This window comes from Mya arenaria, chromosome 11 (assembly GCF_026914265.1).
Source record: "Mya arenaria isolate MELC-2E11 chromosome 11, ASM2691426v1".
Classification (NCBI taxonomy): Eukaryota; Metazoa; Mollusca; class Bivalvia; order Myida; family Myidae; genus Mya; species Mya arenaria.
In genome coordinates this window covers 70,952,024-70,971,381 of record NC_069132.1, presented here as the reverse complement: position 1 = coordinate 70,971,381, position 19,358 = coordinate 70,952,024, and the positions used below count along the sequence as shown (strand labels likewise).

The 19,358-nt window shown below is 33.6% G+C and overlaps 1 protein-coding gene across 1 annotated transcript; it reads left to right on the top strand.

Moving 5' to 3' along the window:
• The first annotated feature begins 1,575 nt into the window (after window positions 1-1,575).
• LOC128208809 (uncharacterized) lies at window positions 1,576-3,433 on the top strand. The gene is made up of 2 exons (XM_052912430.1): window positions 1,576-1,714; window positions 2,334-3,433. Exons 1-2 carry the CDS (start codon window positions 1,680-1,682, stop codon window positions 2,992-2,994), a joined length of 696 nt encoding a protein of 231 aa, XP_052768390.1. The 5' UTR covers window positions 1,576-1,679; the 3' UTR covers window positions 2,995-3,433.
• The last annotated feature ends 15,925 nt before the right edge of the window (window positions 3,434-19,358 follow it).

Sequence of the window (19,358 nt, the reverse complement as noted above, 5' to 3'; positions counted from 1 at the left end):
TGTTTCTTTTTAAAAATAGCATGTCTCAGAATTCCATTCATGAAAGGGGGTGACTGTTTTTTTACCTTACGTTTGTTTTAGAGGAGCATGTTCATTAACTACATCTTTCATTAACAATTCACTGGCCCAGTAAATGTCATCAATGCAGAGTGCCATTATTGCTTGCTACATGCGAACTGGAACACTCAAAGACATGCTTGGGCTCATCACTGGATACCCACTTGCGATCCATTTTCTCTATATTCCATACAAGAACTGAGTATATTTCGTGAAATACATTATGTTTGAAATAACTAGTGTAAACTTTTGACATGTAAGACTTGAACATGTGCGCGTTATTAAGCGACGCATTATGCATTTAGCACGGTAAATAATCGTCTCCGTGGCCTAATGGTTAAGGCGTCCGCCTACGGAGCGGGAGGTCTAAGGTTCGAGTTGCAAACGGGACTTGTTCTGACATGGCCGATTGTCGATCCATCAGCTAGTTAAATTGAGGGGTACCGATTGCCTTCTTGCCACTTTACATTAATCTTTTTTTTTTATCGCTGATGTAAATGAAATATGTATTCTTTGTAATACAAAACGATTTTTGTTTAAACATGTTTACTAAAATTGATACAAAACACCTAGCGAAGCCTCGTTTTTTAACTTAAGAAAACACGTTTAATACATTCCGTATTTATTGACCACTCATGTAATCTCCTCTATGCAAACGAATGGATAAAGCGCGGAAATCGGACGAACAAGGCCAAATAGTGAAACAACTCTCGATAACTTTAATAATAAACATTGATGTTCAAAGTCGGCGCAACAAAGATGTTTTAATAAAATATTCAATATATGGATGACAGGCCCGCACATTTAAATTCTTTTAACTACGCCCTTGACTGATTTGTGCTGATTCTTTTTTAACTACGCCCTTGACTGATTTGTGCTGATTCTTTTAAATTCATTTTTAAGATAGGTACATGCACATCAGAGAAGCTAAAACAGTTTCAGACCTAAATTTGATTCTCGCCAATAACCGTTCCAAGGAGCTTACCCCAATATTTAGGTTTAGACGAAAGCCGGTATTTGTTTATAAGTTGTAGCGGCTACAAAGTCTTTGTATGATTGGTCCTAGTGAACTCATCTGACTTCGACTGCTACCCCAAAATGGAGTGATTAGTTACTATATGCTTGCTTTGTTTAAGCGTTTTATCCATGTGCATTAAACAAGATCACAATAAAGTGTGTACTTCTGGAAAACTGCCATTTCCGTAACTGTAGGGTTCAAAGATAATCTAATTGTTATTTAAATATTTCCTCCGAAACTAGCAATGCTTGGTGAATATCAAAACGACTCAGACATGAAAAACATATACATATAACGCCTGGACCTTTATTGATTAATGGTAAATGTGCAGACATGTATATGGCATTACCACCTATTGTTCTTACGCCATATCATACCTTTTGTAACAAGTATATTGCCCGCTAGAGTTATCTTTTGATTGTAATCGGCCGACTTTGAATAGCTGATATTTGTATAGCACAAAAACCGACCTGAGCTATGCTCGTTTGCAGTTTATTTACAATCAGTTTGATCAAAATGGATGTCACATTGTTTAAGAGAAACTTAAATAGAGTTCTTAAGTTCTTATGATTGAAACAATAGAAGAGACCAAAATAATCAAACCATGATATTTGACGAGGATACACTTTATGTAGTAAGGTAACTATGCTCGTTTTATTTCAATCAATGTAATCTTTTCATTGTATTCAGAATATTGAAGTGACACTCTTATTCATAATCAATACACGCACATGTAGAACAAACATAACTTTTGAGTGCATTTATGGAAAATATTAATGACTGATAACAAGATTGTAACCGTGTATTTAATAGCTGGATACGCATAAATATTAAATGATTGGTGAATGCTATAAGATTTTCTGCGATCTACTACCATCTTATAATGTAGAAATACCGTGTTTTATGCAACATTCTTTGAAATTAAACTCGGTGACCTTTATAAGAAAACATGTTTTCGACATTTATTCATCCTTTTTGGTATATTAAAACAAATATGTTAATTGTGGTAAAATGTTTTTGGGAGTAATAGTACATCTTTAAGAATATTAAGAATTAATGTTATAATAAATGATTGACACAGGTAAACATAAATATGGTACTTGAAGTGTTCTTTGACATGTTTTCTTTTAGTTTATACCAATTCCTTCATCGCGAAGGTGACATCTGGGGTGAGAGGCGGACACAAATACCACTATGCCCCTCTCACCATCGGAACACTTGTAATTTATAATTATTTGTTCTGTTACCCCTTCATCAGGTGTGCAGAAGACAGGTTTCTGTTCCGGGTTCTGCGAGACGAGGAAAGGCCAGAGAATGACGGTATAGTTGCCAAGGATCCTAGCGCCGCCATTGGGTTGACGCAGCACGTAGAAAACGGAAGCCGACTGTCCCATAAGTCCCAGTACATCTCATGCTCGAAGAACTTTGAAGCCGCGATACAGATTGGGCTTCGAAATATTGAACATTATTACTCCGACCATATTAACATTGTGCTGATTGATAGAACAGGACTAGACAATGATAAGTGTGTAGTAATACACGATACATCCAACGGACAAGGCCTAGTGACTCAAAAGGCTCAGCACTATGCAAAGAATGCGAAAGAAGTGGTTATAAAAGGTCACGTAAAACGAAACCATATTGTTGCCATTTTATACATTAAACCCCGTGCATGTAATTCGTACATAACTGTTGAAAGATACATTCATAACTGGTGGTGTATGTCAAAAGCTGGACCTATAATTACAATTGCCCAAAGACCTGACATGCCATCCGTCAGAAAAACAGGAACCGCTAATATTACTATAAATATGTTACTTTGCATTTTTGAAGCTGTAGGTCTTGCTTGCATTTCCATTTATGATGAGATTTATCAAATTTTTGTGTGCATTAGAAAAAATGGTCGTGTACGTGATTAGAAGGTAATGCACCAGTCAATCGTAACCACGCCCCCCCCCCCCTCCAGGTCCGGGGTATACCGGTAGATAGCCGGGGAAATGGGCCGTGTTTTTACTTTTCAGGTGGCCCCGCACTGCCGGGTGAATGTGGTGGTTTTATCTTCGCTTAAATTATAGCGGGGAATGGGCCTTACCTAGGGTCCCTGGGGTGCGCGGGCATTTGGCGGGGATTTTACCATCTGTTCGTCCCCGCAGGGCGGGGATTTTAGCCGGGGTTGGCTGGACCGAAAGTCAAAGTCCCCGCTATTTCCCGGACCTGCGGAGGGGGGGGGGGGGCGTGGTTACAATTGACTGGTGCATAATTATTTGCAGTGTTAAATTTTGCGGTATTTCAATTGAAAGATAAACATACCAGGTTGTTTCTTTATTTCAATCGACAGCCTACTGGCGGTGCAGAATCCAAGCGGATCCACTATCTATCCAGTAAATATCAATTTTGTAAATAGTTGAAAACACATTACACCGGAATGCACCAGTACCCGGCATTTTTATAGCAACATCTAATAAACGTATTTGTGTCACTTTCATTTGACTGCTATTCCGACTTTAGCACCAATACACTCATTCCTAGTAAAACGAGATGATTACAGTGTATTTTGACGAGAATTAAACAATTTCACAGCGTTGTTTGTTGTGGACTAGGAAATAACGAGATTCTTGCTAGAGATCAGTTGTCTTTCTAGCCGAAAATTGTACACTTTTAACTAAATATCTAAATATTTGTTGTTTTCAAAACGTCCTGACCTTTAAGGCCCGGTTTAAGCCTGTATAGTACATGTTCTGTGTATTGATCTTAATCTCTATTGCCTTATACTGTCCATCAGATCTCGGATCTGAGTATCCTGCTGGGCAGTTTAAGGTTTATTATAAAAATAGTCAACCCTTTATGGCCCTGAGCCAATCAACAAATACACTGGAAATTAGCCCCTACTGTGACACCAGTGCATTTAACAGGGGATGCACAGCAGGGGATCATCATGCCAAACATTCCTTAAACTAGGCCTTTATACCGATACAAGATCGTTTCATTGGTGCGGGGTGGATCTCTCTGAGACTGGGCGTACGGAAGCAAACATGGCAGCATATTTGCTTAAATCTCGTGCTGATTGTACAAAATAAAAGAACTCGGTGTTTGAAAACAATATGTCTTTTGTGCTGCAAAGAATATTAAGGCATAACCTGCCAGTTCAACCACTGTAACTCTCTCTATATATGACATTTATTAGATCAAGGAAAGTGTGACGTATTATTTCTTCTGCAATATATGCTATAAAGTGAGTGCATTCAATTATCAATTTGGAGGATCCAAATGTTAAGTATCTGGGTGATGCAGCGAAGAAGCTTACATCTAAACCTAAGGGAAGAATTGACGTTATTGACAGTGTCTTTCTAAAAGTTTTCAAATGATTCACGTCTTACTTATGCATGAGATTTAGCAATGATATGCAATGCGTTTTAATGCTATGACGAGATTGGATTGTTCAGATATAAGGTTTTAAACTGATCATATTGTTATAAGAATAAGACGAAGCATGGCAGAAGTCTACTGAGAGGGTCGAGAGGTCTTAGTCTTGTTACATGCCCGCACAATATGATTCAACGCCATGTGAAATTAGCTAGTTTGTCAATTTTGCAATCAATATGCCTATTTTTCAGTCTAAAAGCGTACATTTCTTGATGTATAAAAACATGAAATTAAGTTACACTAGGATAAACGTATGTATCGTTAACACATTGTATTTTGTTGCACCCGGTTTAAAATTGGGAACGCACACTTTGCGTGCTAGTAGGGCAACCTGCAAAGGTTACATGTCTGTCTGATAGATGCATTAAAAGACATGGCCCTAATAAGATGGACCAGGCTATGGATGGCTATGTTATTATCTAGCAAGAAGTTCATGATAACATGTGGTTTAGACCTACAAGTCATTTTGAAAAATTTACATGACAGATTAATTGAATTTGAATGTTTCTTCTTCTAAAATGTTTTGTTAAGGGTGTGTCGAGACATTTGTTCTTCACGGCAACATCGTTTAGTGTATCTTTGTCTCGGCTTGGCTACTACAAAACTAGCCGTTTTGTCACGTGTTAATTCGAACATTCAAATTCATTTTCGTTTTTAAAACACTACTGAGTATCTTTATTAAAACATGTTTTGTTATTTACTTTGCTGGGCTGTGGACATATCCGTTGTCTTATTATAAAAAGAATAGTCTGACAAATGCAATTCGCGCATTTGTTACGGAGACAGGTATCCTACCTCACAAAAAATAATTCCCAGGCGGACAGTGTTTTGATGACATTAAATGACGAATAAGATCCCATTCGTTGTTTTATGTTTAGTTTTCCTTCTGACAAAATTTTGTGCATAGGATGGAAAGATTCGAAAAGAACAGAGAATAATGTTTATTTAACTTAAGCATAAACATCTTATCGTAATAAACACGAAAAGAAAAATAAGGTATGCCTGGATATTATATGCCATGCATAAATAAATAAAATAAGTAAAAATAAATAAATAAATAAATAAGAAAAAAAGAATTGCTAAAATAGTATAGTAAATAAATAAATAAATAAATAAATAAATAACTAAATAAATAAATAAATAAATAAATAAATAAATAAATAAATAAATAAATAAATAAATAAATAAATAAATAAATAAATAAATAAATAAATAAAATAAGTATAAAATAATTAAATAAATAAATAAGAAAAAAAGAATTGCTGAAATAGTTCCTTATTTTCAATAAATAAATTATAACTCATAGCTTGGAGTTTATGTTTCACTTCTTCATACAAATACAATGCTGAGTGTGTCTCCATAGCAGCCCTCCACCCTGTTATAGAAATAACTCTTTGTCTATTTCCAAACATGGTGACAAATGCTTTATATTAACAGACTTGGAAAGCCAATTGTCAACAAAACCGGCCAACTGAAGAATATCTTAACATTCAGATACCCAATTTATAAAAGGGTACATAGAAAGTTTTGCTAGAGCAAATTGAAAAGAAAGCGCCCCACTAATTCATGTTCACTTAATGGAGAGCGAGGTAGATTTCCATTGTAAATTGAGCGTTATATCCGTATTATCAAATACTTTATGAAATTTAACAATGACAAAAGTGGTAATTGTATTTCCAGACCAATGAATGCTACAGGATCAATACAGAGACTTAATACATTAGCCACTTTTTTCTCATACTAAATATTACACCACACTTCTGAGTTATAGTTTAAAATAAAGTAAAGAAAAGCGTCAAATAAATCAAAAATAATATCTATAGGGGCCTGGTTACACTTTATTAAGGCATTCAGTGAATTCATTGGGGGTGACTCATTTGACTTAAATGATTAAAACCAAAAATAAACAACACATGATTTAGGCTCGGATAAAAGTATATTAAAATATATAGTAACATGGCTACAAATTCCCCAGTTAGAAGAACGCCAAAATATCGCTAATATGAGAGCGTTATACTTTATTATCATCATAATCTCATTTCTTTACATCCCTTTATGTAAATTTTGCTATATATTTTTATGAAAATGATTATTGACGAATATACTTAAACTGAGGAATACATGTGCTTCGAAAAGTGTTCAGGATAAACGACTTCCACAGCGTTTTTAAAGACTCTTAGTGTAGTTTGATTTAAAAAAGTTGCAGATTGCCAAAAGTTGTTTGTTTTTTTTTCAAAAAAAAATCGTTTAGTTATGCTGTCTGTGTATTTAATATATACCCAATTATTTATTATATAATATTCTGCTTTTTTACAGGCGTCCGATTTCATGTCAATATTGTTGAAATTGTGTGTCAAAGCGGTTTCAGTACAAGCAGTTAAATCATTTTCAATTGTTTTTTAAATGATATATATTTTTATTTGTTGCAGTTTTTCAATCTAATTTGCACAAAACCGTTTTGACACACAATTTCAACAATTTTGACATGAAATCGGAAATGCCGCTTTTGTAATGACTTAATGGAATTTGAGCAGGCTGAAAATAGCTTTCCAACTCATGACGGAAAATCTTAATGCCGCGGTAAAGGTTTATCTTGTTAAAATTTTCATCGGCAGTGTTTTTCATCAGTAAATACTGAATGATGTACTTTATTTTTTTCAAATTTAACATACCAGTTATGTACAAATAAAAATGATTATATTACTCCACGACTATATCAAAAGCCGAACAATTTTGGACAAGTGAATTGTGAATCCGCCCGAAAAAGAATTTCCAAATATACATAGTTGAGACTTTCACTGTTCATACCCGGTACTTTATTTGTGTAATGATGTTCGAATTTAAACAATTCGACCAATTTAACAGTTTTTGTTTCTAAAATAACATGTACATGACCGATATTGAAGTTTCCAAAACATTATTTGCGGACGACTAATGTGACGCCAGCTTTATCCTGTACTTGACATCGGTCGGATAAAACAGCAGCCATGTTGGCTTGTACGAAGAACGAAACAGAACAAAGAAGCATTTAGCATGAATTTATACAAGTTCAAGAATCAAGTGAAGTTATTCAGCATAAGCAGATATTGAGTTTGGCTGTCCATGGAATGATATACATTATCATATGGTTTAAATTACACTTACTGTGAGTAACATGGGATAAATGACACGAACAATTTCATGCAATTCAATTTCGTGGCATGCAGCATTGGATATTGCAAATGGAAGTCGAACGGAATTGGAATAGAATTGACTACTTATGCGTACGCTTTCTGACATGCAAACTTTGCGCATGCATTTCAAAGAGAAGCTTTAAGTATCATCCCTATCGTTGTGTACTCGTTGAGTAAGACGCGTTTTTATCCAAAGCGAACGTTTTTTGTTGCGGTATTTCTACTTTCACTTTGGACAACATTTGAAGGCTTTTCCAATTACATCATTTAAACCAGGAAAGTCAACGATAGCCATACAATGAAAACGCTCTTTGCATTTAAGACATGGTGCGAGAGCGCGGTCAAGGTCCCAACTTGCAAGAGGTTGATTCGAAGTGAAAATAGAAATACCGCAACAAAAACGTTTGACAGTTATACACTTTAAGTAGGTTATGTCATCAAAACACCTTTATAACTCCCTGATCAGCAGCAGAATTAGTCATACACGCTTGCCAAATGGTAAAAATTAGTTGATCATCGAGCCTGCTATTGCAGAGGTCAAATTGTATGACGACAGATGTTTTACGATTTGTGATATCTCAAATCCTGAATAAGAAGAATCTCGTATAACACATCTATTATTTTAGATTAATGAAGAAACTTGCTTACAGCTATACTGCCTGGTAGTGTTCTCGTTTGGTACATCAAAGTAGACTAAATCACTCCCATTGGCATGACATAATGCGAGAGAGTTGTCTTGTGTTATGTTGTGGAGAAAACTGTAGACAACTCACTTGTCCCGCTCGATGACCAACCAATTCAGCCTCATGTAGTGGTCCTTCACCAAGGTTGTAAAAAAAAAAATTGCCTGTGGTCAAAAAAAGTCCCTGTCTAAGCGGTCCCTGGTTTCCGTTTTATTTTATTAGTAAGAACTTTCCCTTAAGCACATGACCAAGACTTTTAATAATTTGTTATATCCTAATGAAGTGGCTGTTAATTAAGACAGTTCAAATTATGTTCCTGTGGTCGAAGTGTGCCTTGCCTTGGGGGTCCTAGGATGGTTATTTACCCAGTTGGTTCAAATGTTCTTAGGGTCCAAACTGGCCCTGCCACTGTGGCACAAGGTTTTCTATATGCTTCTATATACTAATAATATTAAAGTCTTATTTTAAAAATATTTTCTTATTAAAACTACATTTCCCAGACCAGTCTGATGTTGTGGCTCTTACCAAAAGTGTTAAAAAACTTCCTCAGCAGGCAGATAATACTGAGCACCAACTTACTTACTGTATATTCAGTATCATTAACAAACCTATCGACAACCACTCACATCCTGGACAAGCTAAAGAACCTTAATAGCCAATGATCTCAATAGGTCATTTTCATTAGGTGAGCGATATAGTGCCATTTTGACACTCTTGTTTTTGTTACATGAAAGTTGAGCTGAAGCGACATACAACATTTCACACTAAGAATCAAAGAGATCGCGGCATCGAATGTTGAAACTACAACATTTAAATATGTACTAATGGCGACATTATAAATTTTGTATTTTGTTCTTTTCGAAAGATGCTTTAACATTTTTGACAAAATTTCCTTAACAAATACAGTCGAAACCCATTGCCAATGTTAAATTGTTGTGTCTACAGAATTTTCATAAAAGAATATCGACTCAGTCAAAATAATACATATTATTGCACATTTGAAATTCTGATGTCGCCACTTGAATCAAAGGTTTTCATGATGAAAATTTTATGTCAATATAATTTTCACTTTTAGTAATCAAACAAATAAGAAAATCAAGGCATTGCCGCATTCAGCGCTTTCAGTGCTTTGATTTTATTTATCGCCATGGTTTGATGGGATTCCCCGAAAATCTAATAATAGATTCACTGTTGTGATGGAATTCCTGACTGATGACGTTCCCGCTTAGTTCTACTTTCGTTTTTGGAGTTTGCAATAAACACTTTTATCAGAAAAATGTATGTGCGAATAATGCAATGTTCATGTGCGTAATAATATTTCGTCCCTTTTATATATTCGTTATTTTGCTACATACTTGTGTGAATATGACTCAAGCCAGCAATGAAAACGAAAACAAAAGTTTGATCAAATTAACAAAAAATCAACTAACTAACATGTTTGACGCTTTGTCAAATTTAAGATTATTGAAGAACTTCACGAATAAACGGCGTTTAGTCAACTTTTAATGCGTATTTGGTGATACCAATCTAGTTTAGTTTTAGTTTCAAGGGTTTGGAAAACTATTTTGGAAGTTAAGCTTGAAGTAACAAATACATGGTTTTGTGTAGGGTTTAACAACATGGTGGAGCTTCTGCATGAAGCCATTACTTCTTAATTTCTTTAAACCAAGAATACCGTAGATGGCCGTTTGCTTGTTTCCACTAAACGGTGTTTCAACACTCGTGGCGATGTTGTGTTTTTTTTTAATTGAGCTTGTTTTCAAAAGGAAGGAACCGCCGAAACCACCTCGGAGGAACGGTTTCAAGAAATACACAGTTCGTGAAACAAAAATATAAGCAAAACTTGTTTATTACCAACAAAATGCCCTTAGTGTCATATTTTCACTATTTGCTACATATACATGTATGTGTAAATAAAATTTAAGTCAGATTTAAAAACAACAACAACAACAACAATAAGTTGAACAAATCGATGTATTGCCACTTTTGACGTTAATACAAATCTAGAAGTATTGAAATTAATACTAAAATCCTTTATCAGAATAGGCCTCTGAGCTCGTGCACATATTGCCATATGAATGCAATAATCTATACACCTAAACTATTGCTTTGCTTGATGCTTTTGAAACAATCCTCAAAAAGTAAGAAAATTTCGTATGGGATTTCTTCAAATCTATTTAGGAGGTTTTCTCATTCATTTCTATAAATATCAAACTATAATATTTTTAGACCTAACGTACTATCTAAATATAATATATTCTAAAACAAGCGTGGATGGTTTTCCGATATTTTTGCATGGGACATTATCCTTAAAGGGACTGTAAACCAGATTGGCACCAAAAAAAGTTTTTTTTCTTTAATGAATCTCAGGACAATTATTTAATAGAATGTGTTATTTGCTTTGATATCATAATTGTAAAAAAAGTACCAAAATGTAAAACAAATGTGTCGGAGACCGGGTTCGAACACATGTCGCCTAAGTGTAGTATCCACTGTGCTACGAAGACTTAATTTGAAAGTGTGGTATATTTAAGCTTTATACCTAACTTGGTAATATCACGTGATAACATCGACCTTCCAATCACGCATAAGGAATGAATTCTACTAGGTAGACATACCCAGTAGTCGTTTTTAATGGAAAAATACGAAATAACTGCTAAAGTTAGATAAATTGTAAACTATGTGGTACTTCAGTTAATAAGTTTCAATGCATTGTACACATTAATACCAAGTTAATGTCAGTTTTCGACAATTTTCTTTTTTTCTTACAAAAGACAAACCTCAATCTCAACCTCAACTCATTTTACTACAATAAAGCATAGTATTATTTAAAATTTTGCATTTTTTTTATACTTTTTGGAAACATATCTTTTCATAGAATGTGTTATTGAAAGATTTTGACAATATTTCAAAGAAAACTAATGGTAGAGCAAAAATATACATGAGAAATTGTTTAAAGGCAATAGATTGCACTCAAGTACATTTTTGACTGTAGAATATGTTTCCCTTGGAATCTAGACTCAAGGTTCAGTGATAGAATGCAGTTTATAAATGTGTAAAAAGCATAAAAGCAATTCGATAAATTTTGATGATATATGGTAAAATAAATTGAGATTGAGTTTAAGATTAGACTTAAGTGTTTTCGTGATATCGGGGCCTGGTGCACAGTTGCTTTTAAAGCTTTACACGAAAGGAAGGTTTGGTAAACCACACAATTATACTTATATCATAAGATTGTCGCTAGCGGGTACTGACGCTTGTCTTTTTTTCTTAGTCAACCAAGGGGTTCACCCCAATATGCCTATTGAAATTACCTTTCCGAATATACTGGATGCTGCATTTATGTTCACATGTTCCATGACGCGATGACAGCCCCTTTAACTGTGTTTTATGATTATTTCTTTCAAATTCAACTCGGTAACCATTGTTCGACAATTATTCATCCATTTTGGAATATTTAAACTAAAGTTTTAATTGTTGTAAATCTTACATGGGAATAAGAGAGCATCTTTAAGATACGTGCGCGCGCGTGTGAACATATTCATAAAACGTTACTCGGAGCTTGGAATATATGTTTTATTTCCCCATTCAAATACAATGATGAGAGTGTCTCCATGGCAGCCCTCAACCCGGTTATATAATATATCTTATTCTATTTCTAAACATGGTGTTTCTATTCAAAAAGTCATTTTGTACGTATGCTTATGATGTGTATTTTTTAATTTTAATGTTTTATTTCTTGTTTAATTCATTTGTTGTTTTGTTTTGTTTTTATCATTAAAGTCAAATGAGTTATACACGATAATGCATTACAATTATAAAATTTATTTTATTGCGAGCATTTAATTCCCTATACATTTCTCCTTTTCACAGCACAGGGGCGGTTCCAGGATTTGACGTTAGAGGGGCGTAGGTCAGGGAGTGTCACCTTTTGACTTGCACCCCTCCGAAATGCTGCACCTGGTGTATTTAATTACTCTTTTTTGTTGCAGTTGGTTTGATGGAAATTCTCAAAAATCCTAAAAATTGATTTACTGTTGTGATGGAATTCCTGACTGATGACATTCACTGTTTGGATTTTTCGCTTAGTTTTACTATCGTTTTCAGCATGTTTATGTTTTGTTTGTATTTCTCTAGCTATATGACGCTATAACCCTAACCCTCTTTAAGAAGTTTTGTGTTTGCAATAAACCCTTTTACCTGTAAAATGTATGTACGCATAAGGTAATGTTCTTGTGACTTATGATATTGCTGTCGCTATATAACAGTGTGTGTATACCACGTGATAAATTACTTCAAAATGCTACATCGGACGGCAACGTTTTGCTTTGAATGATGACTTAATACAAATATAACTTCTCATTATCTCAGTTACCATTTTAAATGAAACAAAGGGCCACGCCTTCGATTTATTACCGGAGTTTGGTTAGTTTATTAGTTCCTCAAACACTTCGACAAACCTTTTTCCAAAATTATGTTTTGACAGGCGGCGGTTTTGTGAAAAGGTTTGTCGAAGTTTTTAAATAAACACAACTCTCAATCAAACTCTAATGAAATACAGAAGGCATGCCTATGTAAGCGGCGTAGACTATACGTCGTGTTTTATTTGTTAGGATGAATAAATAGTAAAGTTATCTTTTTAAAGGGGCTGTACTCCGTATGATAAAATAGCGAAAAAAAAAATTGTCGAAAACTGACATAAACTTGGCATCGATGTGTACAATGCATTGAAACTTACTTACTGAAGAACCACATAGTTTACAATTTATTTAAGTTTAGCCGTATATGTTGTATTTTTTCATTAAAAAGGTTACTGGGTATGTCTACCTGGTAGAATTCATTCTTTATGCGTGATTGGCTAGTCGGTGTTATCACGTGATATTACCGAGGTAGGTTTGTAGCTTAATTAGGTCACCCAATTTGATTAAGCCGTCGTTGCTCAGAGGATATGACGCTGGACTGCACTTAACTCAACTCAACTCAAAACTCGTTTTATTTACTAATTCAGGTTACAATGTATGCAACAACATGGATATGATATATATAAAACGCATGTTAAATTGTGTAATTTTGGCGACACGGGTTCGAAACCGACACATTTTTTTTACATTTTGGTACTTGTTTTACAATTATGATATCAAAGCGTAACACATTCTATTAGATAATTGTCCTGATACTCGTTACAGAAAAAAACTGTTGTTTTTTTACCAATCTGGTGTACAGTCCCTTTAAAGTCTGTTTTGGAAGACAAACTTTGCTTTCCGACGTATTGTTTATACATATAAGCATATTTTCGATATTTTGCTTCATACTTGTGCGAATTTTAATCACAACGAAAACAACGATTATAAAAAAAAATACATATCGACATGTCTTACGATTCGACAGATTTAAGATTATTGAATAACATTACGACTTAAGATTATTTCATGAAACTTTCCGAAGGGGCCGTTTCAATAAAGATCGTTGTGGATTTTAGCAGTATATTGAACTTACCTTAGTCACTTTTTTGCTACATATATGTGAGAATTAAACTGAAGTCATCGTTAAGAATGAACAAAAAGTTGAAAAAATTATAAATCGATGTATTGCCATTCGTGACGTTTATACATATTTTAGATTTAATGAAGTTGAGAAAAATATCCTTTATTAAGACGCACTTCTGAATTCGAGCACACATATTTGCTTATGAATGCAATAATGTATGCACCTTGATTCTTTTTAACACCCACAAAAAGTAGACAATTTTTGAATGAGATTCCTTGATTTCTATTTTTGGGGAATTATCTAATTCATATCTATAAATATGAACTTATATCATTTTAGACCTACATTATATATTTAAATAGATTATATTCTAAAACGAAAGTAGGATAGCTTTCCGACATATCTAAGCGTTATTAGCAAATTTACGGAAACTGGTTATCAAAGCATCGATTTGCACGAAAAGTAGTTTTACACAATAACATATAGATAATAAGATCGTCGTAAGCGGGTACTGACACTCGACGTTTTATTTTCTCAGTCGACCAAGGGACATAAGTTCACTCACAAATGTTTATTGGTACTACGTTTCAAAATATATTGAAAATCAGCAAAACGCACAGTAAAATGTATGTTTATATCAGCATGTATCAGGGTTGTGTGTCCGAACTTAAACTTTTAATATTCTAATTGTTTGAACATAATGCGCGTTTCTTATTATATTTTTTTCAAATTTTATTTAAAGTCAACTGCATTACTCGTAAGAAAGGCGAAATGTTATTTAAGATGAATTTCGGATGCCTGATATTTTTCCTCGGCATTGAAGATATATGACAATTTAGTAAATTCTGTTGAACCCATTGGAAATAAGTTGTAACACGTTATGGGCTATCCTATAAAAAATATATGTCTTTATGTTGATGTTTGTCCCATTTTAATTGTAAATCATAATAACTCTATGAAAATATCTTCCTTTTGTGATATTTTTGTGTGTGTGTTTTTGTGATATTTCTCTGTTTCCGAGTTCTTACTTAGGCCAATACAAATAAATTGCTATTTATTCATCCAGATTTTTTTTAAATGGAGGAAGGGGATAACATTTTATTTCTTATTTTTTCTTAGATGACTTTTTAACTCTGAAATTTGTGTTCATGCGTATGCTCTTTTGTAGTGTATAAGGAACCATATACAAATATTTCTAGATTATAAAAACCCGCAAATCATGTGTTTTGCTGCACCCTATATATCATCGGTGAAGAACAAAAAAAGTCATGTTACCACAATTGCAAACGCAAGTAGTATTTTGGCTCGATTGAATCCATGTAAGTTTCTTATCGATATTTTTGTTATACGCGAGAGTTCGTTAAAGTGACTGAGCGCAAAAAAGAATGCATTGTTTTATCTTTCGATCGGTGTATTGGTCACTATTCATGCTTGCATAGTTTCCAAGAACACTTCGATACAAATAGTGTCCAGGAATGTAAACGCACGTAGCTAGTGTAAAAATGTCATAGCTTTAGACAAATAACCCACATCGTTTTCAAATGTATTCCTTTTAAATGCTCAGTATTTATTTGTTTTAATTGTTATTGAATATTTTATACGATGCAATTTGTACAAAAATGCATTTTTGAGGTATTATAAATTTGGCAAACGCACGTTGGTATTTTCATGAGGCAAACGTACGTAGTCTACCTAAAAAAAATCTAAAGACTAAAAGTCTTATAGTAAGGAGTTAACGTATTTGTCGTTAGCCTTTAACAACTAAAAACGTGTTAATTATAACATATCCATTGTAAAGAAAATTGTATAAAGTAATGATACGTTACAAACATTGGCACGATATTGTGCAGGAGTGTTGGGCCATTTTTTATTAATTGGTTAACGGATTTTTTTTGAAAAAATGTTGGACGGGTGGTGTGAAAAAAATAACAAAAAAGGATTTCATACTCATACTATTTTTTTTACAAATAATGTACATGTTTTTTTCATAGCAATTGTGGACAAACCCAAAATCAAAAGATCAAAATAACAACAAACAGGAAAGACATGTTCATAGATACATGTGAATGACATTTGAAATGCTTAAGTACGTTTTGATTTCTATGCAACGAAATGTCTTCAATGCCTCAATATTATAATGAATATTGATATTTTGGAGTTTCGAAATAATTGGGCGGCGGATCCATTAACCAATTTATTAAAAAAAGGCCTTGTGGGAAATATGAGTTCACGAACAAACTCACATCCAGCCATACCGGTGGTATACAGAGAGTCAAATAACTATGCAACTAAACAGTGCTTGTTAAATGTTCATCTCCATCATTCAGCTTTTGTAATGTCACATTACAGGAACCACACGTTTGATACAAAGAGCCGGATTACAATAAAAAAACGGGCCTGTTTCGATAAATAGACAGAAGAGGACCCTTTATGTGCGCTGGGAGCGAGCCAGACGCAAATCTTCTAAGATGCTCGTAACAGATCGCATGGGGATAAACGTTTAAACATATTTAAACATGTTTGATGAACTTTTTATTTTATCATCCTTCATGTTTTGTGATGATTATACTGTCATGATAATTGCTAATGACAGATATTGTGATAATGATAACCATAACAAGTCTCATGCAAACACACGCTTATTAAAATCTTAAAATGATGACTTATCTGGTTTAGTAAAACTACATTAAGCGTTTCACTTTCCCTTATGCTTATGACCATAATCATTATGATAATAATAATAATATATAAATTAAAAAATCTTATCGCAATAGTAATGGATATTAGAATTAGAAGAACAAAAATCCTTACTTTTAAAGGCCAACGACAAATACCTTAAAATATTTATTATAAGACGCCTACGCGCGTTTGCCATTTTAGGTAGACTACGTACGAAAATGCCAACATGCGTTTGCCAAATTTGAAATACTTTAGAAAATGCATTTTTGTACAAATTGCATCGCACAAAATACTCAAAAAACAAACAAATAAAAACCACTACAGAGCATTTAAAAGGAATACATTTGAAAACGATGTGTGTTTTTTTGTCTAAAGCTATGACATTTTAACACTAGCTACGTGCGTTTGCATTCATTGACACTTTTTGTATCGAAGTGTTCTTGGAAACTATGCAATAATAATAATAATAATAATAATAATAATAATAATAATAATAATAACATCTTTATTTTAAGAAGGTTACACATTATGACATAATTACAGTGTCAACTATAAAACATCATATTTTCAATATGGCCTTCTAAATCAAAACATAATGACATCTTTACACAATTCACTCATGTATACATACTAGTATTCAAATATCATCAAATACGATAAACAACAAGTAATATAAAGCATTAATGCATAATTAAACATGTTAATTATGGTAAACACATGTATACAATTCACACGTGTATACTATCATTCAAATAGCAAAAGGATAAAATAAATCATCATATGAAACAGTAATGAAAAATAAACTGTGGTAATTACCCAAATTTCAAGCCCTTACCGACAAACACCCAATTTATTTTACAATAAGTTAGAATTATAATAATGAATATATATATATAACGTTTAAACAAAGTGTTTACATATATTCAGTCGGAGTTCAAATATTAACTAGAATGTTTATTCAAAAGGAAAAATTTATACTTAAATTTAACGTTACCAATTTATGGACATTTCTTACTTCTACAGGTATTTCATTCCATTCCTTTTTGGAAACCGAACTAAGAGTATAGTATTCATCATTTGAAAATGTTAAAAGATCTGACATGTATGTTGGTACCATATCATGTATGGTTTTATAAACAAGAACGGCAGTATGATAGTAACATATATTTGTTAAAGTTAACCATTTTAACTCGTGCAACAGTTTAAAAGATGAAGATCGCTTTGGTCTTTTTAATATTATTCTTGCTACTCTTCTTTGTAGAATGTTTATTTCATATACATTTGAACCATTGCCTTTGCACCAAATATGACAACGGTAATCAAATAACGGAAGTATATGTGAGTTATAGAACATATATTTCATTTCATCAGTCAGATAATAGATAACCTTTTTAATAGCGATTTTTTTTAATTTACCTTTTTACAGATAAATTGTGTCTGGGAATGCCACTTGAGATTATTATCAATGTAAATACCAAGAAGTGTTTTGGCATTAACATTTTCTAACGAAGTTCCATTTATTAACAAATGCAAGTCAGATGATCGTTTCGTTTTAAATGATGTTCCAATGACCATGTTTTTTTATTTAATTGGATGCAATAACATACTATTTACCTTGCAGCATTTTTCTATGCAATTTAGATTAATTTGAAGCTTATGTTCAATTTCTAACATTTTCAGGATTGGCAACTTGGCCCTGTTATCATCCCTGGTAACAGAAAACAGTTAGTCAAAGTCGGAGATCCACAATCTCCAATTACTCACTGTTACTTCTGGTGTACCTCAAGGGTCCATATTGGGTCCATTATTATTTGCATTGTATATATCAATGTTATTGCTACATGGAATGATAAGATATATATATATATATATATATATATATATATATATATATATATATATATATATATATATATATATATATATATATATATATATATATATATATATATATATATTTATCTTATCATTCCATGTAGCAATAACATTGATATATACAATGCAAATAATAATGGACCCAATATGGACCCTTGAGGTACACCAGAAGTAACAGTGAGTAATTGGAGATTGTGGATCTCCGACTTTGACTAACTGTTTTCTGTTACCAGGGATGATAACAGGGCCAAGTTGCCAATCCTGAAAATGTCTGCGTGGGGTTCAGGGGGCCGCTAAAGGCCCCCGATGGGTCCCGGGCAAAGCCCTGGTGGGGGGACAAGGGGGGCGAAGACCCCTTGAAGCTTTCAGTATTTCAGGGTTTCTAATACCCTATTTTGCCTTAGAATAGTGTTCAAGGAGTACACCTTTCGGTTTGGTAGATATAATTATGTCCAACAGGAGACTTCCGCAATCAGAGCAATTATCAGAAATGAAACAATATCTGCAATTCCAGTCGATGGGTCACACTCCCTTTGATCGCACTTACTTCCACAGGAAAAGGCACGGGTACGGGAATTAAATGCATTGTTTGCTATGGACGATTTGTATTACCAAATTAACCCGACAAAATTCATTGTAAAGGTCAAGCAGTGTGTGCTCGCCCGAAGATGCACATTCACACTAGTCTATAAGAAATGTGTCCTTTTTAGACTTGAATCACCACGAACACCATTGTAACAATTCTACTTTTTTTACATGTGAATACATCGACACTGGCTGATATGAATAAATGCCGTTCCCGGACAATACCGGACCGATACGCAAATGCAGAGCCCAGTTCAACAATTTAAGTTTAGTCAATTAATTAAAGGGGCTGTGGGTAGAAGAAGAGGCTCGGGCGGCGATGAAATTCTAGCAATTTATTTAAAGTTGCCTAAAAGAAACCAATTAAAAGCACTTTAA